We start from the raw sequence: 21,967 nt of genomic DNA on the forward strand, positions 1-21,967 counted from the left end.
GAATACTCCAGACCAGACCGGAGTATCCGACCTTCACCGGAGTATCCGGCAGTTTTAATCCGCTGTTTTAGTTTTAATTTTCAGAAAAGTCTATTCACCCCCCTTTAGTCACTCACACTCGCGATCCAGATTTGGGAGGGAGTTAGCCCCACCACCATCGTCCTTGCGGTTGCCGAGCTTCTTGCAACCCACTCAGGCAGTGGCGAGGTGAAAGAGGAGGGGGAGGCGGGCGGGTGGCGGCGTGCCTTAGGAGCCACCCGTGCCGCCCCTTGAGTGACCTGGGGCTAGGGATGGCAACGGGGCCAATCCCTGCTCTCACTGTGGAATGCTTCCCCATCCCCATCCCAATCCCCATTTTGCTATCAGGGGGAAAATTTTTCCCATTCTCATCCCCACGGGGAATTTTACAGAGATCGGATCCAAATGAGAATGTAAAATTGAATTATATTTGATTATTTCTATATATTAACAATGTGTACGTAGTATAAATAAGTAATTTATTGATGCATACGAGAGCAATTAATACAAGATTGATTAAATATTGTAGGTTAGATAAAAAATAATAAGAGTAATTTATTATTTACTCTACGTAATATAATATTTGTATATTTATATACTTAAAATATATATATATATATGTAATATCAGAGATATAACGGTGAGTAGAGACGAGGACTATGAGTATCTTCCCATCCCCATCCCAATATAAATTCGTGAAAAACGAAATCTATCTGTCTCTATCCTAAAAGATAAATTCCGAAAAATCTAGAATCAGATTCCCGTTGACATCGCTACTGAGCCTACTTCCAGAATGTAGCCTCAGAGGACACGGATCCTCTGCATTAATGATGATTAATGCAGAGGATTACTGTTTACACAGTAATATGAGTCTGCTGCTACAGTTCTCTGTATTAATTAATCACTGTTTACTGCGGATACTGTATCAACAGTGCTCGATTCTACTGTAGCACGAATCTGTACTGTATCATCAGGTACTGTAGCGTTACTGTAGTGATTGATCCAATCCATCCATATCCAAATCAAGGGCTGTGGAGTGCTCCTAATGCACTCCACTGTAGCTCTCTGCGGCAACTGCAGAGGATCTGTGTCCAGCCCCAGATGCTCCAATCAGGACTTGGAAAAATGGAGCTTGTTGTGACTTGAGAGGCAAGGATAATATAATTTTGGTAGCCTGTTCGTAATCTCCTCCCCAACTGCTGCTGCTAAGAGCTAGCACAAGTACACGAGTGAACAAGATAGCTGGGCCGTCGGTACGTCAAGTCAATGCAGCCAACGCAAATTCTACCTCTAGTCTCCTATGCTTGGAGAAAATTTAGGAAATACCATTTTAAGGAGTGGAGGTTTGAAAAGTATCACTTCAAACATTGTAATTCATTGTATCATGTTATCTATAAAATACAATGATCTCTACTTTTTAATGTTTTCTCTTACTTTTACAATTAAGTTGATTGTTTTACCTCTACATCTATCTCATGTAGAACACAAACATATATTTTACTGCTCCTACCACTTATTTAAATAGGATGCAATGTAGTATATATGATCAGATAAAGAGTGCACCACATAATTAAATACATAGTATCATAATTTTACCGCTACATTCACCACATATATTTGCATAAAGCTTAGTATACATAAGTAAACAAAAGAGAGATCTTTAAATTGTTTGTAATCCACAGATGCACCACACCTATTAATAAGTACATTATAGATGTAAACAAAACAAGGTATCACATCACAATATATCCATAGATGCACAACCAACGAGGACCCGACCACCATAACTATGACTGCCTACGCCGTCGATAGGGACCCCATCACCATGCCCCTGGTAGGTTTCATCCAGTCGATTTGGGAATTTTGACCCATGGGCACATGTCCTTGTTTGACTAGAAGCTTTTTTCCTTTGAATCCAAGGGTAAAAACCTCCGATCAAGTGGTGCAAACCGGGAAAAGAAAGAAAAGAAGAAAAAAAATAAAATAAAATATTAGAGATCATTGTATTTTATAGACAACACCTTAGATACAATTGTATTTCTCAAATTGCAATATTTGAAATAGTATTTCTTGAACCACCATTTTAAGTAGTATTTCCTCAATTTTCCTGCAGCTGCTGCCGACGAAGCTCCTAACAGAGCTGGGTCAAGGTCGGCAAGTGAGCTGCTCCGAGTCACGCAACGTCGCTGTGAGCATTCACATCAGGGAATGGCTTTGCTTGCAGCTTGCGACTTGCAACTGCTCTCCCAGCAGCCGTTTAGCAGGAACCAGCGATGGCAGAAAAAAGAACACTACTGCACTGCTGTGCACGGCAGAGAGAGGCTATGCATGTTTGAATGCAGTCAAAACCTATCTGATTCCCGGTCATGGCTGTAGCCCACAGCTGCGAGCTGCCACCGGTGCTGCTACCGACTACCGTGCTACAAGCGACCAGTGTGCAACGCAGGAGGAGCTGGTTGCTCCGGGTTTTCTGAAAGGTCCAAGTTTTCGGCAGATGTGAGCTGATTACCGACGACGCTTTTCATCGAAAGGTGCAATGCTCTAGCTAGCCTGAAAGTGGAGCGTAGAACTGGGCTCTAGGTGGTAAAGGAAACGAGAAAGCCGACGAACATGTGAGCGCTACATGGATTGGGTCGTCTTTGAAAGAGCGATTACCAGCCGAAAGAAGCGATTTTCTATCTACTACTCTACTCGTGTCTTTGTGGTAGCCTGCCTAGTTGCAGAGTTGTCGCTAGCTAAGCTTCCAGCTGCAGTGTCCCGACGAGATCCAAATGGCGACTAGACAAACCGGCAAAGATAGCTTGCTGAAACCAGCTTTGACCGCATAATTGGGCCGTCGAGAGCGGATTTGACTGCTAGCATAGCACAGGAGAGAAGGAGAGAGAGAGAGAGTCGAACGTCGATATCCAGGCTCCGATCTCAACTTTGACCACACAATGACACAAACCCGATCAAGTACAGTCGCAGTAACCGAAGATGCATGCAGAAACAGCAACACAACAAACTGGATCGAACGGCCTGCATGCACATGCGAGCGAGTGTGATCCGGGCCAGTTCTCTTAAACAACACTGAGCTCGTGAACAACGCTGGTCCATCCCATCGATCTTAGCTGGACTGGAGGCTGGACCATCCCCGTCGCGTAGAAAATCGAGATGCGTCGCCATGGCCCTCTTCCTCTCCGGCAGCCACTGATTGCATCCATCCAGATCCAGAGAGTGCGTTCAGGTGAAAGCCATCAGCCATGGCCCTCTTCCATGCGCCATGCCGACGCCGCCCACAGGCAAGCGCAGGCGGAGGCGGAGGCAGCGGCCGGCGACCAGCACCGCATCACAGGCAAGGAGAGTAGCAACGGTCGCCGGTGGGTGGCGCGACAGCGAGGACGCATGTGACGTGAGACACCCGAGGCCCGGGGGCCAATAATTAGGCGCGAATAATAATAATCGGACCAGGGCCGTCTAAACAAAACGGCGGTGGGCCCGCGCTGTCGGGGGGCATCATGATCATCACCGGAGGGCACCCCGGACCGGACCGGACCGGACCGGACCAGGGCAGTATCGGAACTCCTTACCCCTCCTCAGTTTTGACCCTTCACACCCCACACGCCGTCGGACACAGCGGCAGCTGCAGTTTTTTTTCTTTCCCCCTGATTCACTGGGGAGAGATCATTTGACGGAGCGTCATTACTCACACGCCGTGATGCATAACTGCAGTTGCGGTTTTTCGTTTTTCCCTTGGTTTAGTGTTAGCGGGGGAGAGATCATTTGACTAACAATCACCTCCTCACACGTCGTCAGCCACAACTTTAATTGTAGTTTTTCGTTTCTCTTGGTTCACTGAATGAGAGATTGTTTCACGTAATATTATTACTCACACGTTGTCAAGCAAAAATACAACTATAATTTTTCATTTTCCCTCTGATTCACTGAGAGATTATTTGACATAACATCACCACTCACACGACTCTATATATAGTGATAACTATAGTTTTTCTTTTCCACTAATTCACTATGAGAGAATTATCTGACGTAATATCATTAGTGATGTCGCCGCTAACCCACAGATGTCTGTGTTAGTAACTACGTCTACTTCAGCCAAACCGGTTCTCCGGTTCAGTGCCGGATGACCGGCGGTGGTTGCTGCGGTTGCCGGTGGTGCTAGCAGTTTCAGATGGGGAAAGTCGTACGTATACGATCGAGTATGAGTGTGCCGGGTGACAGGCTTTGGAGATTCAGCTACTGCTTTGGTTGTGGAGCATGTTGAATGAGCACGGGTCAAGTTTCAATGGGATTTCTTTCAGCGATACTGCTAAGGCTGGAGCGCTACATATACGACCTGGAAAATGCGTGAAAAAAAGAGAGAATTTAATGGCAGCCAAAATTTGTTCATGCGATTTTAGCAGTCAGTAAAAAGCAATTGATAACTAGTAGCCATTCTCCCCTCCCTCAGTTTTGGCAGCACAGGTAATGCACAGGGGCACCAAATTTAGCAGTAGAAAACGGCACTGCCTCCTCGCTAATAATTTTTTTTAGCACAAAAGTTACTGCTACGAGTCAGCACAGTTATCGCTCCCACCCTGTCCAGAACGGAAGCGGTTCCTCTCACGCTGACACGTAGGGCCCACAGAAAATTGCGTAGTGGGTCCCACGTGTCAGCGAAAGCAAAGCGAAGCGCCACCCCTCCAGAGTCCGCAGCCCGACCGGTCAAAAGCACAAGCACAGCACACCACCATCCCATTCCCAACCCGAGTCCCCAAGCGAACTGCTCCGTAGAAAGCAGCCGCAGCCGCAAGCAAGCAAGGTCAGCAGCTGCCTCCTCCTGTTCTCCAGCTCTTCTCCACCCCATGGAGGTGCCGCCGGGGCCGGAGCCCATGGTGCTGGACGCGGTCCCGCCTGCCGCCGTCGCCGCCGAGGCGGCGGCCCCCGCTGGCAGCGAGAAGGTGAGCTGTTTCATTGTTTGTGGCCAGATCTGGGGCTGGGGTCGGATCTGCGCCAGGGTTCGGGTCCGGGCGCCGCCCCGCCCGATCTGCTGGCTCTGCGGGCTGTGTCGCTAATGTTGGTTGTGTTTTTGGCTTTGGTGATGCAGAAGAAGGAGGGGGAAACGATGACGGGCCACATCATCTCCACCACCATTGGAGGGAAGAACGGCGAGCCCAAGCGGGTGAGCTGCGTTTCTCTCTTGCCTGTCCCGCGGATGTGTGGTTGGATGTTGCTGCTGTTAGTGCGCTTGCAGTGGTTTTGCTTGGTCTGTTGTTACTTGTTTCGTGGTCGGAATCGGGCACGATCTCTTGGTTTTGCTGAGGGATTTGTGTTCTCCATCAAATGTTTAGCTGCTTGTGCTGGTTTTTTTGATGAAATTTGGTGGAGTGGTTTCAGTTCGCTGAGGAATTGAGCTGCAGCAGCTAATTTTGGGGTGCTGGTTGGCCAGATATCGCGTTTTCCCCATGATTTATTATCCATTTAGTATTTGCAGATGGATTATGTGGCTGACTGTTCCATTTCGTGCTTAATTGCTTTGTTATTTGAAGGTCAGTGTGCATTTAGGAAGCCTGCTCTCCTTTAGCATTGCTGGCTTGGTGCTTAGTTTGTTATTCGCAGAACATAACATTTCCGCTTTCAATTTTAGTTAGCCGTGTGAGAAAATTTGGACTCCTGCAACCTCTGATGCGCAATATTTGAGCTGCTCTACATACTTTTGTTAGCGTCATCTTGTAATCAATTACTCATGTGCTGTTTCAACCTGAACTGCAGACGATTAGCTACATGGCAGAGAGAGTCGTGGGTACAGGTTCATTTGGGATTGTCTTCCAGGTACAGTGCCTGGTCTCATGACTTTTTCCTTTCTTTTACGGTGTTGTATACAGTAGTAGTTGATGCAATGCTTACTGAATTGGTTTGGACATGTAGGCTAAGTGTTTGGAGACTGGGGAGACAGTGGCCATCAAGAAGGTGTTGCAGGATCGACGTTACAAGAACCGTGAGCTGCAACTTATGCGCGCAATGGAACACCCCAATGTCATCTGTCTGAAGCACTGCTTCTTCTCGACGACAAGCAGGGACGAGCTGTTTCTGAACCTTGTCATGGAGTATGTCCCTGAAACGCTGTATCGCGTGCTTAAGCACTACAGCAACGCTAACCAGAGGATGCCTCTTATCTACGTCAAGCTCTACATGTATCAGGTTCGTGAACCATCATCTTAACACTTGTGCGGCTGCCAATACGTGCTTCCCTTGCTTTGCTAACGAATTTTCCTTTGCTATGTTTGCAGCTTTTTAGAGGGCTAGCTTATATTCATACTGTTCCAGGCATTTGCCACAGGGACGTAAAGCCGCAAAACGTTTTGGTACGTGTTATGTGAACACGATTATGTTCTTTCTCAGATTTGGTAATTGGTTCTGAATTGGTCTCTTCTTGCTTGCCACTACAGGTCGATCCTCTCACTCACCAAGTGAAGCTCTGCGACTTTGGAAGTGCAAAAGTCCTGGTATGTTGATTTTCCTCCCGTACGAATCTGTAGTGGCATCAGTACTTGTATGCAAATATTCTAATGAAAGGCTAGTCTTACTGTTGATATGGCATCAGTGGTTTCTGTCACTATGCTGCATTTATCATGAATACGCTGCTTTTGCCTGTTATGATCGATTTGTGATCTAAGTAGCTGTTCAGTCCTAAGGAATCAAATCATATCTTGAAGTTGGCTTAAATATATAGGAAATACACACAGATAAATTTCTCAATAGATTGTTAATACACAAATTGTCCATTTTCATAATTGATCTAGACATCTAATGGATAATTGGTGACTGCATTTGAGTCAAGCTTCCCAAATTGCATTAATCATATGCAGTTACCTTCATCGTGCTTGGTTTACTAGTTATTGCAATTGCTTTTGGTATAATGTTCGTTATAATGTTGGTTCTATTACTTATTTTTGTGCGAAGTTTGCATCTTGAACTTAAGCGATTGGTGACTGAATTTGAATCTTAATTGCTGGGCTCTTCAGTTTTTTATTTCCACTTATTATGATTTTAACCCATCTATTAATCAGTTCCTTGTGTTGCTTTGTCAGGTCCCTGGTGAACCCAATATATCTTACATCTGCTCTCGCTATTATCGTGCTCCTGAGCTCATATTTGGTGCAACTGAGTATACATCTTCAATAGACATATGGTCAGCTGGATGTGTTCTCGCAGAGTTACTTCTCGGTCAGGTTGGTTGTGTGGTCTGATAATTGCCTCCTTTTTGTGTACCTTGATTAGAACAAAATAATAATAATGTGATACTGACCATCTTACATATTGGGTATGTATCAGCCACTGTTTCCAGGAGAGAGTGCGGTTGATCAGCTAGTAGAGATCATCAAGGTACTGCAAAATGTTCCACATGACACATTCTTTTCTTCTGCTTGGGTGTTTCTTGTGCTCATGTCATCGTGTGATATTTTGTAGGTCCTTGGTACTCCAACCCGTGAGGAAATACGATGCATGAACCCCAACTATACTGAGTTCAGGTTTCCTCAGATAAAGGCTCATCCTTGGCACAAGGTATTCGTATGTTCAACTGTATTGGATCACATCCATCATGCCATTTTACCTATAGGGTATCATAGTTGTAGTCCACATGTTTTAAGGGCACTTAAAATAACTCGTTTCTGTATCATGTGTGAACTTTGACCTCAGAATGCGCCAGTGACTAACTTATTGCTCTACTTTCCTTTTTATCGTCCAGATTTTCCACAAGAGAATGCCTCCTGAAGCTATAGACCTTGCTTCCCGTCTCCTTCAGTATTCACCAAGTCTTCGCTGCTCTGCTGTGAGTATTTTTTTTACTTGGTTTGTACAATTGCTTTTTAAGTTATTGGTTGCGCCAAGTAGTAGGGTGATAAAAAAAGGAATGAAACGTCAAACTAAGCATTTTCTATTGCTTATCGTCTATTTTTATGTGTAATACTAAATTAACATATTACATGGTTGTGCTTATTTGGAAGGTTGAATTATTGTCAATTATTAGATCGTGACAAATAAAAAGGGGTGTGGAAGTATGTCCTCAATTCACAGCTTCTGGTCCTGCATGGATATTATAATTATGGTACCCAGTGGTCCAGAACACCAGAACCATATGTTGATGAGTGTGAGCTGATAAAGAGTGGGTGCAACTTCATATTCACATGCGCTTGTTTAGTATATTAGTTAGCACCCCACCTAAAAAAGTAACTATAGTGCTCATGCTGTAGCTGGAAAACAACATAATCTTCAAATTAGCAGTCTGTTGATTATTGTTTCTTATCCATCCATTGATTCTGTGCAGCTTGATGCATGTGCACATCCCTTCTTTGATGAGCTACGGGGGCCGAATGCACGCTTGCCAAATGGGCGCCCATTCCCTCCTCTTTTCAACTTCAAGCACGAAGTTAGTGACATGCCTCAGTCCACCCATTAAGATCCCAAAGAATTCACTTTAGCTCTTGTACTGTTGTGCTCATTGGTTCCCCCCTTTTTTGTTACACAGCTAGCAAATGCCTCTCCAGACCTCATCCACAGGCTCGTGCCAGAACATATTAGGCGGCAGAATGCCCACAACTTTGGGCATACTGGGAGCTAGGAGGGCAGCGCGATGTTCAACTTTTTGTTCGTTTATTGCCAATGTGCTGGGCCGATGGGAGATTGCACCATCTTTCGAGGTTGGAGAGACGGCACCCAGCAGTACCTGAGAAGTAAAATTATGTAAATTATCTGACCGAAGAACTGCCGCAAGTGACGGCGCATGTTGGTCTAGTAGTTAAGAGTGTAGGTGGAGACTGGTTAATGCCTAGGCTGTTTTTGGTTAATTGCCATTTTGTAATGTTTGTCAGTACTGGTCTGCAGCAGTGTAGCTGCCCCTGTTTTGTTCGTTCTCCATGATGTAAATGATCATCACCCAACTGCAATGACTGTTCTTTCGTTACATGGTTTGCCTCCTGATCGTTACCCAGTCCGGAGCAGCTCGCCAAAGAAGTCAGCGATCTTGATGCCGGCGTCGACCTCGCTCGTGTAGAGGAACCCGCATGACGCCCGCATGAGGATGGAGTCGTGCGCCAGCGCGAGCCCGCAGCCGGCGCCCGCGGCGTGGCCGGTGACGGCGGCGACGGTGGGCACGGGCAGCGCGAGGAGGTCGGCGACGAGGCCTTCCTTTCCAATCGATAAAACAGAAGAGGGGTATGTCCAAAAGTTGGTTTGTGCGGTGTCATGTTGAAGTTTGAAAAAAATCGTTTTGAGATGTGCAGATCGAAAAATCAAATTTGGAAGTGAAATTGCTCGTGTCCATGCTGGTTTTGATGTTTGTAAACTTCTGGAGTCGCTCTACAGTGAGGCTAGATGTGTAGAATACTCGAATGCAGAGCATATTAACTCCCCTTTTATCTTTATTTTCCGTCAGACTATCGGATATCAAACCTTCGAACTCTGTAGCTACCTGTTTCTAAGTAGAAATCGACGCGCCTTTTCTTAAAAAAATAAATCCAAATACCAAATTGGCTAACGTGCTTTTGTAACTATAGGACGTAAACTGGTCGCATAACATGCTGACTAGGCTAATTTTCCATTCCGTATGCTTTCATCATTTCATGGCATTATCTTGATTAAAAGTGTGTTCACGGAAATAATGGATAAAACTGCATAAAATCTCTTTTCTAGTGGTACGATTAACTTTGTGATAATGATACATAGAATGGTCCAATGAGGGAAGAAGCGCTTTCACATGGCATCGTGTCCAATTTAGTTCAATTGAGTTCAGGTTCAGTTCAGTCCAGTCCAACATTCTCGGGGCTGTATTGCCTTGCAAAGCACAATTGGATAAGAGAGACGCATAACAATGTCACCCGATGTTCCGATCAGGAGCGCTAGCATGAAACTGAAGAAATCATGCAAACGCCACTGCATATTTGCATTCATCATCACACCAGCTCATAAAATGCATGGTTTCTTCTCAAAACTAACAAACATAGCATTGCGGCAATTCAAAGACGAACTCGAATTAACAGTGCAGCTACAGCTAGTATGAATTGTGGCATAGCGGTAGAAGCCTCATGAATCATTCATGGTGTAGGACTGAACACCATGAATGATGCAGAATTGCAGATTTGATGCGCTTGAAAGAAGCATGCGATGCAACCGACTAGAGCGAACAGCAATCAAGCTTATCAGCTGATACAAGTGCATGATTTCTTCTCAAAACTAACAAACATAGCAGTGCAGCAATTCAAAGCCCAAGACGCATGAACAGGGCAGCCAGCATGAATTGGCAGAGTAGTAGCAACCTCATGAATCATGGTGTCGGATCGAACGAACAGCAATCAAACAGACCTGAAGAAGGGGAACGCACGGTAGCGCCTGTAGAGCGAGCCGAACATGCCGTCGTCTCTGTAGAGGATCGCGAGCCGCACCTTGTCGCCGCTCTCGAGGTCGTAGCGCAGCAGGTACTTGTTCTTGTCGACGATGATGAAGTCGCCGCACGCGCCGGCGAAGTCCACCGGCAACTCGTGGTTCCACAGAATTTTGAAGTACCAGGACGATACGTCGTCCACCACCGCCTCGTGCACCCGCCGCCATACCCCGGCGGCGTCCATCACCCACACGCCATGCACGCCCTTGATGTCGCCGTGAGGCATTATGCTGCTGCTCTTCTCGTCGTGGATGTCGAACGCGCACAGCCGGAGCCGCCCGCCGGCCGACCCCAGGGACCGCCCCACGCGCCCCTTGGACCCCTCCGCCTCTGGCGGCTCGCGGAGCACCGATGCGCGGCCGCGGGCAACGTCGTAGCGGACGACGCGGCCGCGGCGCTGGCTCAGCCAGTAGAAGCACGTGTCGACGAGTATCCCCTGGGAGGCGACGCCGAGGCAGCGTGCCAGGCCCTGCGCGGCGATCAGGTTCGTGTCCCACCTGCCGGTCTTGGACGAGAAGGTCTCCACGAGCACGTGGCGGCGGGGGATGCGGACCAGGAGCACGACGGTGAAGGATACCCACCCGGTTGCCGCGTCGAGGTCGTAGTGGAGGCCCGAGGCCGTATCGCGGGTCGGCGGGAAGGAGGACGGCGGGAGCGCGAGCCAGCGGTTGGCGGCCGGGTCACATACGTAGTAGCGGCTCCGGCTGCGGCCCAGCAGCAGTCGGCCGTGCGACGCCACGAAAGAGATGTTGAGCATGGGCACGGTGCTCTCGAAGAACAGCACATGGTTTTCCACTTCCACCAGCAGGGACTCCGCAACTTCCTCGTCATGGACGTCCGCTTCCGCTGCTTGGTCCACCGAGACGGCACCGAGACCCGCCGGCTCATCAGGCTCTTCAGGGGCCTTGTCGTCACGGACTTCGTCGACGGCGTCGCCACCCGGCAGTTGAGCACGCTCTTCAAGGGCGTCGTCGTCGCAGACCTCGTCGGCGCCGGTGGAGTAGAGACTTCTGAGGACGAAGTTGTCAACGGCGGCATCAAGGAGGGCAGGCGGTGCAGGCTTGCTCGCGCAGCGAGATTCCTTGGACTTGGAGGTGTACTTGGGGTTGAGGGGGAGGTTGAGGTCGACTCGGTCGGCGGGGTCGGTGGCGACGAGGGTGAGGTGCGTGTAGCCGACCTTGCGCCGTGGCTGGAGGATGAGGGCGTAGGGGCCGTCGTCGAGGAGGGGCCGCGGCCGCGGGGAGAGGTGGCGGGAGAGGAACCCCGGCTCGGAGACGATCGCGCGCCACCGCGGGCACACGACGGTGAGTCGGTACGCGTCCTTGGTCGGTAGCCGGTGCAGAATCTCGGCGACGACGCCGCCGTCCAGGTGCGGCACCGCGGGCAGCGCCTCGTCTCCGCCGCCGCCCGGCGTCGCGTTCCCCTCTGCCATGACACGTGTTACAGGTCAAGAATCTGGAGGTCTGGAAGGGTCTCATTTCCGTCCTTGGTATTTATGCAAACGGATCGTTCTGTGTGGACGGCGTGGCGGTTACGTCAACTCTGGGAGGTTTTTTCTTCAGATCGTAAATACAAAAACATTTTTGGATCATTAGTTCGATTAAAAAAACTAAAGATTTACTCACTTAATTAAATTAAAAAAATAAATTAAGTAGTAACTAGGACTATCCACTAAATGTTCTGCATCTTGTGCATCGTCGCTAGAGTATCAAAGCTACAAGAGCATCCGTTTATTCTTAGATCATTTCAATCATATTATCTTTATTTTGTTCCTTTTTTTTTCTTATTTTTTTTATTTCCTTTCATCTTAAACAGTTTTGTTTTTAGGAAAATCGCAAAGAAAAAAAAAATCCCATCCTGTAGAGAATAAACTTGAAAATCCTTTCGTGACGAGAATCATAAAGAGAAACTGTTGAAACGCTAAAAAAAACAAAAATCCTATCGTGAAAAAATTTTAAACTCTGAAAAGAAACCGTTGAGATGGTCTTACAAAAAACCTAGCATAGGAAAAGCAAGTAAAGTAAACACGAAAAGAAAAAATATCACAAGTAGATAACAGAATACGCCAGACATGTATCTATTGCTGCCACGAGGGTCAAACAGAAGTGGCCATTAAGCTGAGAGTACAGAACACCCGAAAAGAGATCCAACTCAAATACAGGCAAAACTGATAAAACATTTGATTTCTTCTAATACAAATCCAACCTCCGGATAAACTTAATTAACTCCAGTTTTACAGAGGGACAAAGCTCGTCTTGTGATGCCTTATTAGGTGTTGGCATGGGCCTTGTTGAGGATGACACCCTCATACTTGACCTGGAACCACTTCATGGCGTCCTCCCTGGTGACCCTGTGCTGGATACCAACACGGGACTTGCACCTGCGACGGCGGGCAACACGGTAACCGGCACGCTCAAGGACGACATAGAAGTCCATGCCATAGATACCGGTGGATGGGTCATACCTAAGATAAAGCAACAAAAAGGTCGGTTATTAATCGTCAACAAAATGCAACAGAAGCAAAAGCTATGCTGGCACAATGAGTTGCTTGTGTGCAAAAGCTATGGCAGCATAGTATGTGAAGTAAATCCCTAAGGCAGGAAGGAACTAGCCACAAACACAATGTGACAGCTAAAAAATCAGAGTATAATCTTCTAAAACAAAACTGAAATCAAATGGCATGACAAGTGCTGTTCACTTCATGGAGACACCCCAGGGTACCAAAAACTGTCAAATAATAAATACCCAATCAAATACAATTGACCATAGCAGATCCTGGAAAGCATGCTGGCATGCAACAAATCAGTGACTATATCACAAAACCGAACATAACATGACAACACAGCTACAGGCCTATAACACTAGACTAAACTTTAATGAAATATTACACAGAGGTGCAGCAGTTTATGAAAAAGCAAAAAAACAAACTCAAACAAAATATACGAGATAATGTCGTGTATCAATGGCTTCTGCTATATGGAAGAATTTTGGACATAATAAATTGAAAATGACCATTCGGCCATATTAGTATATCAGCAAATGGATTCAGCTACCCAGAAGTTACTTTAAAGCCCGAAACACCCTGGAGATGGGATCATCTTACTTGATGCCAAGATCAATGTGCTCCTGGATGCCAAACCCGAAGCACCCTGTCTCGCTGAAGTTCCTCCTCAGCAGCTCGTACTCCTTCACCTTCAGGCCACTCTCCAGAAGCTGCATCGCCTTCTCTCCCCTCACTGTCACATAGCATGCGATCTTCTCGTTACGCCTGATGCCAAACGACCTCACAGTGTACCTCGCTGCAATATCACAACACCATCGCTATGAGCACCATCAACCTAAATCACATCATACTGATACTTCAGGTTCAAGGAAATCACCCTTGGAGAACACTGGTGACTGCCCGCTCAGCTGCTCGAGCACCTAATAAATAACCAACGAAGGTTAGATATACAGCCCATGGTGAAGGTTGTTAATAGACAACAAAGAACAAGGCCTCATTTCTGGAAACCGGGTTTGCATTGAAAAATCAAGGCAACATTGATGACATTGAACAGTCTCTAACTGAAACTATGTGAACAACTGCTGTAAGAAGCAATTGTACTCCTTAGCGTTTGGACGGCATAATTTAAGCGGGGCTAACAAAAACACGTGATTGATTGGACGGCTAGACGAGTTGAGGTTAAACTACAGAGCATAACTAATACTCACCAAAACAAAGAAAGAAAGAACGCAACTAGCTACGATTCTGACATACATGCGCTCAAGGAAGTAAACTAAGTCACACAAGCGCAGAGCAAGCACATGAATCAACGCGCAGAACCTAGTGAGAACTATTGGAGTGGGCAAATACCTTGGCGGCACGGGTGAGGCGATCACCGCTCTCGCCGACAGAGATGTTGAGCACGAGCTTCTGGACCTTGATCTCCCGCATCGGATTCAACTGCTTCTTCTCCGACGCCTGCGCCGCAGAGGCCAAAACCAATCACATCGTCAGAATGGCACATACGCACGAAAGGGACGAATGATTACAGGGGAGGAAAAGTAAAATAAGACAGGGCCAAACGCAATGAGTCGCTGGCCGGCGACCTCACCATGGAAAGATCTGGGAGGAAGCGGCGAGGCTGGCGAAGAGGGTTTCGCAGCGGGCGGGGCGGCGGCGGCGTAGGGGAGGGCTTTGTAAGGCAAGGAAACCCTAAATCCTACTGCCGAGTGTTTATGTCGTGTGCAATTACCATCGTGGCCCCGTGGAATGCAGTGAGTGGAGGGGTATTTTGGTAAATTCATACGACGGATTAGCCAAAAAAATTTCCGTTGCCGGGGTCTAAACCCTAAATCCTACTGCCGAGTGTTTATGTCGTGTGCAATTACCATCGTGGCCCCGTAGAATGCAGTGAGTGGAGGGGTATTTTGGTAAATTCGTACGACGGATTAGCCAAAAAAATTTCCGTTGCCGGGACTCGAACCCGGGTCTCTCGGGTGAGAGCCGAGTATCCTAACCAGCTAGACTACAACGGAGTTTCTGATGCCTTCAGAGTTGTTACTTATATATAATCATTTCCTAACTAAACCACCAGCACACCAGGTTCACAAATCAGTTGAGCGATTGGTTTGGTCCCATCAAATTTCAAGGAACACAAAGCTTTCGTGTAGAATTTTAGTGGTGGACAAGTCGAGTTTTGAAAAATTTATATTGTACTTCATCTTTTGTTAGCCAAGGTATCTATGTGGTATAACCTGACTGATGTATACTGTAGAAATGGTATAGGTTGATGATCATTGATGTATATCAGAATGGTGAAAGTTTAAATTTTCAAAAGAAGAATACTAAAAGTTTCGGTGTAAAATGTCTCAACTGGCCAATTTACACCAGTACTGCTGTAAGTCTGTAACTAATCATCATCACATTGCGTTGTTCATAACATATTAACTTCAGTTGCTTTTGAAGCCCGTTTTCATTCTTATTGATAAACGAACACTGCAGAAGATTTCAGAGAACAACAACCATACGGCCTGCATGATCATACACTTTCTCATGAAATCTCATCTTACATTTGAAGTTTACACTGATAGTAAGAACATGTGCAATCTCAACAGGGTCAATTGAAGTCGAAGAGGACACCAATCTAGTTAGCAGAGTTATAGCAAGTCCCTGATATCTGTCTGTTCTGTTCTTGATCCTGTAGAATTTTACAGAACCCCTTTCAAACGAGCAAGCAGCTCACCCTTCTTTAGCTTCGAGTAACCCCTCATCCTTCTCGCCCTCGCTAGTTCTCTCAGCTCAGCCATCTTCATATCATCCAGATTTATTACCTTTCCCTGTTCCTCTGAAGCATCACCGGTGCCGCCATCGTCTATGTCTTGCGAAGAATTACAGAAAATGTGATCTAGAGTGGGAAAACAAATAGCCTGTGCTTCGTTTGATATGCTTGCAGCAGGACTGATGAGCTCTGATGAGTCATACATAGCTCATAATTCTTTGTCGCAACTAAAACTAACAAAATGGGCTACACATTGCATTTTGCAAATGGCAATTTAGAACGCAGCTCCAACATTCTGCACATGAGAAAGATGGCAAGCTGAATGTTACCACGTACCGTATGACTGCTTCCTCTTGTCAACCTCTTCAAACGGGTCAGGCGATCGCTTCCTCGTCCTCCTGGAGGGCGAGCTCTCGGCAATGGAGGTCTGAATGCCTTTGAAGAAAGCAATCAGCTCCTCCTTGCTATGCTTTCTGACAGTTTTTGGCGACGCAACCCCATTAACCTCTGATCTGATGGTCGCGCAAGAAGAGCGCGGAAAGCCTTGCCGCGGAGTACAGAGGAGGAGCACATCTGCAAGTTCTACCAAATTCAGTGGCTGGACCAAGAGACAGTCCTACAATCTCAGTTTCCTGTCATTGCATTGTAATGTGCAGTTAACTGCAGTTACATGTCAGGTGTTGATGCATGCATATGCGGTTGTTTTTACACAACTTTTATTTGTTTGGCAAAGAGCAGGATGAGAGATGATGTAAAGTCTAATTTCATCATCAAGATGGAATTGCCAAGTAAAGATGAACACAAGGGAATTCAGAAATACAAATTGCCAAGTCACCTTTGTGAAGAGCAAACGATCCTGGGAAGGATGTCTTTTGCAAAGGATTTGGAGAGATTTGGTGGTGCGGCAAGACCATGCCTCCCATTTCTTCTCTCTTCTTGCTCCACCAAAGAATAGCAGAAGACCTCCTGCCTCCTGCCCTCTAATGGAGACAGTTTGGTGGCCTGCTTCTATCCACTTCCTCACCACATGCAAATGAGAGATGATACAGGCCACGAAAATTTGCAGAAATACCCTCCTAAAAATATCAGCGGGCAAGAGAGCAAATGGACAACCTAATCCAGAGAGCCATCCATTACATCCATTACAAGCAAGCAAACCAAACTGCAACCGGGATGATGACATTTCGCAGTAAAAATTGAACTCTTCTTCTTCCAGCTCCCATGGGTATCTCAAGATTTTGCAGTCATTACCATGAGGCTGCCAAATTCATATTCAAGATGCGCAACAGAGAGACCATTATGAGAGACAATGTAGAAGCCAAGTGTTCTTGGTTTGTTCACAGTAGAGTGCATACGTTGCTACTAGTAGCACCATATCAGCTTGCATACAGACAATGATTGGCCTTTACAATTTGAAGAGGTTGACATCAGAACTCTGCGGGAAAGTGCGACAGCAAGTTTGTGTCAAGAAACAACAGTAACGATGGAAATGAAAAGCTGGACACATTTCAACAATGACAACCTTGTCTACCAGGACAAACAAGCTTTTTCTGAAAGCCATAAATTCATTTCACCATGCAACAAAGATACACATGACGAGTCTAGCTAGCAGCCTATGGAAGTACAAAAATATCACAGCGAAGTAACATTTGTCTCGATAGATTCAGATAGTTTTGTTTGGCGAATCCTTTCAGTCCCACAACTGACACTACAAAGTGCTAGCCAATATTCTTGGATTATCACTACACATAACTAGCTGCAGCAGGCTTGGCTTCACATCTCAGGACACGAGTCACCAGAGTCGGGGCCAACTTGACAATGATGGTCAGGCAACATTCACTCGTTCAGAAAGTTGTCCAATAAGATGAGGCCACATATTGCTCCATCTATGGGAAATTATATACTTTAACCACCTTCGATGTATCACACACAATCAGGTTATCTGAATCGGTTGGAGTAGTACACAACCAATTTACCTGCCAAGATGTGGATCACAGGTCAGCTTTTTTACTGAGACTAAGAACTCCATTTTTTTAATACACCAAAATTTATTAGATCTCTATATTTTCTTCTGAACTTGCATATAATAGCCAAAGACAATAGTTTTCACAAAATTGAAAGTCCAGTTGTGACCTTTTTCTTCACATCAATATCCAACACCAATTCACCATTGCTGTTTGTTTCAGAAGAAAATCCTTTGGACCAATCCCATAGCTTCACTGATGCATCATTGCCACCTGAAACGAGGAACTTCCCCTTCTCACCAAATGCTGAAAATGCTCTGTTAAGCAGCTGATTAGTTAAAAATGAGATATGTAACTGATACATCGGCAGAATGAAGGGACTTACACACAAGACACAGCTGCAGTATGGCCACCCGTCGTGTAATCAAGATGGATCCTTTTCACTTGACTTTGATTACTGCTTCCATCTCCAAGATCAGAACCTTTTGAACTCATTGTCGAACCAGACAAACCCACTGGCCGAGAAGATCCTTTTGATTTTGCAGGGGCCAATTCATATTCAAGGTCAACTACATCAACAGCACCATCCCCCCTTGCAACAGCACAAACTTTGTACAACCCTCCCAAAATGCCCTCTTCAGAAACTGCTACTGAATGAACAAAAGCAGGGTTGAAACATTGCCCTGCGCTACCTGACGAACTGCCATTTTGCAGTTCAGGTGATCCTGAAATTCACAAAAATTATTATGTTGATTGATCCAAATTGGAGAGTCTTGAAGTGAAAAAATAACAGTGTATACAGTTTTGCAATGGATCGATAGAAACCTTTTATTTTCACTATGTAAAGCGAGGTGAACCCATTTTCTCATAGACATATGAGGGCTGGATTTACCATGCTTAAAGCAAATTATATGAGATCCTCTACGAACTGTTAGGATACTTTATAATCAAGGCCAAGACATAAATAGAACTTGGAGCAGCTTAAGTAATGTAAGCCATTCACAGGCCTTTAGTAGAAAAAGGAGGTACCGTAGTCAATAGAAAATAGTGTTCGCCCTTTAGAGAAATCCCACGCAACGAGCTTTGAATCAAGGCCACCAGTGATTGCTGCCAAATGAAATTTATCTATTTATGAGGATAAAAAACATTGCTCCCTAATCACTTGACATAAAAAAGGAGCAACAAGAGTAAGCCAAACAAAACAGGGAAAAGGCAAACAATGGCACAAACCTGTCCAAGGTCTCCAAGGAATGAATTGTACGCTGCTGCAAATCTGTAGAAAGAATATTAAGGAACAACTGATATACAGGCTGCATGAAGATGAAAAGATTGACCTGAGGATTGTAGTAAAATCTTTAAACATAAAGTTGAACACTGTTATTTGAATATAAAACATCAAAAGCATCCAGTTACACCACATAAGGATACACTTGAGTGGGCTTCTCTCAATCTTTTGTACAAGCATTTTTGAATGGTATTGACAATCTGGAAAGGAAAACCAGAAATTCTCAAGAACAAAACCATTGAACAAGAGTACAAGACTAATCATGTCTATCAATATGTTGCACATATTTTTCTCCTAACATGATGATTTAAACCGTCTATCAATCCACTTTCTACTTCAAAAAATAATTATGTAATCCTTCTTGGTTTCAAAATTAAGAAGAAACATATAAGCCAATTAATTGGAACCCACAATGGCAAAGGTTATTACAGCAAACCAATTTGATATTCCTAACATGTGCAGCTTGTGTCTAACTTAGGTGCAGCATTTGTGTTGTTTCGGAAACAGAACATTCCAACACAGCTGTTATACAATATGCTTATCACTTAAAGCTAGAAAAACACTGTACCCTAGAATTTGTTTTATTGGTCCTATACAATAAAATTGTGTAGTTAAAATTATTTTCATTCAAATTTACTTGTAGCAGCACTGCTGCTTAGAGGTTTGCAAACTCTTTCAACATTTTCATGTCACAAACTAAAAATAGCCAATACCGAAATCTGGAGCACATGATACTTCATATTTGTTAAGAAATGATAGAAACATGTGTGATAGTCTTCAACATTTATGCTCATACACTTCCAACATTTTCAATACCTTAACATCCCCACTGTCATCTGCAGCAGCAAGAAAACCTCTAGAGCTGATAGCAATCTGTGTCAAAAGTGGAACTATCAGAATCTGAATCTTTAGGTCAATTCATTGTTAGCATGAACCATAGAGTTAAACTGTAAGAGAAAGTTCACAGTGTCACGGCATCGGTTCAAACTAAAATAAAGGAATTTTTATAGAGTGGCATTGTAGCATACTACCTGATTGATTTCATCTCTATTGTAGTTATATGTCTCTAATGGTTTTGATTGAGTTCCCTACAAGAAAGCCACTATAAGCATGTTACTGAAGAGAAACCAAGGTACAGGCGACATAATAGTAAGTTGGATCATACACCTTCAAACTAAGAGCAAAAATATAATTGGATGCTGAACTTACCATACGAACATCAAAGGACAATATTTCATTTCCAGAAGAGACATACACAAAATCTTCATTTCCTACATGAACAATGGAATTTAAATGTGTGATGTTTTCACGCGTCAGAAAATACCGGAACAAACTTCTGAAGATGTTTGGATTTGGAGGGCATACTGACCTGGTTTAAAGCACATTGAAGAGATTGGTTTATTTGCTGCCTCAATGGATAAAAGCACATCTTTGGTGCGCAGATCAAACCAGCAAAGACATCCATCCTAAGGTGGTAGGATAAGCCATGACAACATGAGAATTAACACAAGGGCTAGGAAAACCAGAGGTGTCGGATATTACAAAACATATGCTTAAGATATTGCAATAGCCACACCGCTGGTGAGGAAATTTTAAAGGAAAGAAGCCCTACACAAGGAAAGCGCCTAATAGTGACCTGTGACCAAGTAATTACCAAGGCATGGCATTCTCTTCTGCGCCCCAGTACTTTCTACCGCATGACATTCTAATTTCTTCCTACTGCTGCTTTCTACTCAGCATGAAGCATCTGATGAAATCTCTGTGATAGATGAATGCTCAAAAAGCCATGGAGTGGGCATAAGATTCAAGTGCTACCAAATAGTTTACTTCCATTGAAACAATGGTCACTGGACACTCAGAAATTTATCCGTGTTGCTAACGCCACAAGGGTATTGCATTCAGTGCAGCGGTAGAATGTACGGAGGAACCCGCAACGAGCGGTCCAGTTGCTCCAGCAGCGGCGAGCTCGACATGCAGTCAGCGAAGCACAGGCATCGTATACTTGCTGCAAGGTTTGCCCACCCAGTGTGATAGTGTCCGAAAAAATTAGCTTAACCGCTCCGAGCGCCGCACTTGAGCTCAAGCAGCACTCTGTAGTCAGTGCTCATGAGGTGTTCGACTCATGTCCTCAGGGAAAGTCACGGACCACAGGGTGCCTAGGGCAAACTCTCAAGCGGGACGCCGAGACATGGTACGGCGCAATCTTTTATCGGAGGAAGAGTGGAAGACCAGCGCGAGTAGAAACCCGTACCTCGCCGCAGGAGGCGACGACGCCCGGGCGGGCGGAGGACGCGACGCAGCAGGTGACGGCGCCCTTCTTGTGGCCCCGCAGCCTCCGGGGCTTCCTCTCCGTCGATGCCGCCGGCGCCGGCGCCGCTGCTTCAGTCTCCGACATGGCGGCGCGTGACCTTCCCCCCTTGCCTTCGGCGTAGAAGTAGAAGGCCCCGGAGGATGAGGTGTGCGCACGGGAGCGCAGACCGTGCGATTAAAAATTGGACGGTCCAGATATGCCCATGTTGAATTCCAAGCAGGTCCCCAGTGTGGACACGAGACACGACGGCCCGTATCGGCGACTCAACTCCGGCGAGTTCTCCTAGCAAGCGGAGGCGGAGGAGGTGGGGTTTCGTGTTCCTGGCGGTTGTGGCGAAGGGCAACGACACCGGCGCCGTTATACGCCCATCGGACTCTCGGGAAGACATGGGTGAGACATGGAATCCTCCCTTGTTTTAGAAAAAAACCTAGTGTTTTCGTGGTGGTGTGAGATCAAGCTCGTCGTGGCCGTGATCTGTTCTTGAAATGCATATGCTTCATCTTTTGTTTGGGGAGGTCTCCATGGATTAAGGTAATGGCGCATTATTGCATCTGTTATTCTTTTAGTAGTGTATTGCGAAAGAAATTGCCTGGATATAATGGAATTTGGCGTTTATCTTCCTCAGCTTCACTAACTGGTAGTGAATTTGATTTGTCTAGGAGCCCAAACTCTAAAAGTAACAAATTCAGAACGATAAGCTTGACCATGAAT

The 21,967-nt window shown here is 45.6% G+C and overlaps 4 protein-coding genes and 1 non-coding gene across 8 annotated transcripts; 1 reads left to right on the forward strand and 4 right to left on the reverse strand.

Annotated features, from left to right (window-relative positions):
- The first annotated feature begins 4,733 nt into the window (after positions 1–4,733).
- Positions 4,734–8,959, forward strand: LOC133893380 (shaggy-related protein kinase GSK1-like). Its single transcript, XM_062334389.1, has 12 exons — positions 4,734–4,955; positions 5,102–5,176; positions 5,767–5,826; positions 5,923–6,195; positions 6,285–6,359; positions 6,444–6,500; positions 7,086–7,226; positions 7,330–7,380; positions 7,465–7,560; positions 7,745–7,828; positions 8,324–8,425; positions 8,525–8,959. The coding sequence occupies exons 1-12, from the start codon at positions 4,860–4,862 to the stop codon at positions 8,615–8,617; spliced, it is 1,203 nt and encodes a 400-aa protein (XP_062190373.1). The 5' UTR covers positions 4,734–4,859; the 3' UTR covers positions 8,618–8,959.
- Positions 8,960–12,490: 3,531 nt separating this feature from the next.
- Positions 12,491–14,669, reverse strand: LOC133893390 (large ribosomal subunit protein uL5-like). Its single transcript, XM_062334400.1, has 5 exons — positions 14,530–14,669; positions 14,289–14,396; positions 13,816–13,858; positions 13,539–13,734; positions 12,491–12,899 (listed from the first exon to the last, which is right to left on the reverse strand). The coding sequence occupies exons 1-5, from the start codon at positions 14,530–14,532 to the stop codon at positions 12,704–12,706; spliced, it is 546 nt and encodes a 181-aa protein (XP_062190384.1). The 5' UTR covers positions 14,533–14,669; the 3' UTR covers positions 12,491–12,703.
- A 211-nt stretch (positions 14,670–14,880) lies between these two features.
- On the reverse strand, positions 14,881–14,953 carry TRNAE-CUC (transfer RNA glutamic acid (anticodon CUC)). Its single transcript has one exon. It is a non-coding gene; the product is annotated as a tRNA-Glu (tRNA).
- Positions 14,954–15,371: 418 nt separating this feature from the next.
- Positions 15,372–16,739, reverse strand: LOC133893422 (uncharacterized). Of its 2 annotated transcripts, none has more exons than XM_062334439.1 (3): positions 16,532–16,739; positions 16,033–16,269; positions 15,372–15,789 (listed from the first exon to the last, which is right to left on the reverse strand). In XM_062334439.1, exons 1-3 carry the CDS (start codon positions 16,617–16,619, stop codon positions 15,626–15,628), a joined length of 489 nt encoding a protein of 162 aa, XP_062190423.1. In that variant the 5' UTR covers positions 16,620–16,739; the 3' UTR covers positions 15,372–15,625. The 2 variants fall into 2 exon arrangements, with proteins under 2 accessions (XP_062190423.1, XP_062190415.1); XM_062334431.1 differs by having other exon boundaries at positions 15,372–15,795; positions 16,532–16,737.
- Positions 16,740–17,241: 502 nt separating this feature from the next.
- LOC133893399 (uncharacterized) lies at positions 17,242–21,758 on the reverse strand. Of its 3 annotated transcripts, none has more exons than XM_062334412.1 (11): positions 21,197–21,750; positions 20,315–20,411; positions 20,155–20,216; positions 19,977–20,033; positions 19,762–19,818; positions 19,089–19,145; positions 18,891–18,933; positions 18,690–18,785; positions 18,046–18,385; positions 17,830–17,977; positions 17,242–17,672 (listed from the first exon to the last, which is right to left on the reverse strand). In XM_062334412.1, the coding sequence occupies exons 1-11, from the start codon at positions 21,338–21,340 to the stop codon at positions 17,583–17,585; spliced, it is 1,191 nt and encodes a 396-aa protein (XP_062190396.1). In that variant the 5' UTR covers positions 21,341–21,750; the 3' UTR covers positions 17,242–17,582. The 3 variants fall into 3 exon arrangements, with proteins under 3 accessions (XP_062190396.1, XP_062190403.1, XP_062190410.1); XM_062334419.1 differs by having other exon boundaries at positions 18,690–18,767; positions 21,197–21,748; XM_062334426.1 differs by lacking the exon at positions 17,242–17,672 and having other exon boundaries at positions 17,830–17,966; positions 21,197–21,758.
- Positions 21,759–21,967: the final 209 nt, after the last annotated feature.

Source organism: Phragmites australis, chromosome 2 (assembly GCF_958298935.1).
Source record: "Phragmites australis chromosome 2, lpPhrAust1.1, whole genome shotgun sequence".
Lineage (NCBI taxonomy): Eukaryota > Viridiplantae > Streptophyta > Magnoliopsida > Poales > Poaceae > Phragmites > Phragmites australis.

Coding starts and splice junctions, on each gene's coding strand:
- LOC133893380 (XM_062334389.1), top strand. CDS start 4,860: ATGGAGGTGCCGCCGGGGCCGGAGCCCATGGTGCTGGACGCGGTCCCG. Junction 6,196..6,284: donor TCAAGCTCTACATGTATCAG/GTTCGTGAACCA, acceptor CTATGTTTGCAG/CTTTTTAGAGGGCTAGCTTA. Junction 7,829..8,323: donor CAAGTCTTCGCTGCTCTGCT/GTGAGTATTTTT, acceptor GATTCTGTGCAG/CTTGATGCATGTGCACATCC.
- LOC133893399 (XM_062334412.1), bottom strand. CDS start 21,340: ATGTCGGAGACTGAAGCAGCGGCGCCGGCGCCGGCGGCATCGACGGAG. Junction 20,034..20,154: donor TGTCCTTTGATGTTCGTATG/GTAAGTTCAGCA, acceptor GCTTTCTTGTAG/GGAACTCAATCAAAACCATT. Junction 18,386..18,689: donor ACTATTTTCTATTGACTACG/GTACCTCCTTTT, acceptor TGTGAATTTCAG/GATCACCTGAACTGCAAAAT.
- LOC133893422 (XM_062334431.1), bottom strand. CDS start 16,619: ATGGGAGGCATGGTCTTGCCGCACCACCAAATCTCTCCAAATCCTTTG. Junction 16,270..16,531: donor ATCGTTTGCTCTTCACAAAG/GTGACTTGGCAA, acceptor TAGAACTTGCAG/ATGTGCTCCTCCTCTGTACT. Junction 15,796..16,032: donor CAAGAGGAAGCAGTCATACG/GTACGTGGTAAC, acceptor ATTCTTCGCAAG/ACATAGACGATGGCGGCACC.
- LOC133893390 (XM_062334400.1), bottom strand. Junction 13,859..14,288: donor GCCTCACCCGTGCCGCCAAG/GTATTTGCCCAC, acceptor GTTATTTATTAG/GTGCTCGAGCAGCTGAGCGG. Junction 12,900..13,538: donor CACATTGATCTTGGCATCAA/GTAAGATGATCC, acceptor GCTTTATCTTAG/GTATGACCCATCCACCGGTA.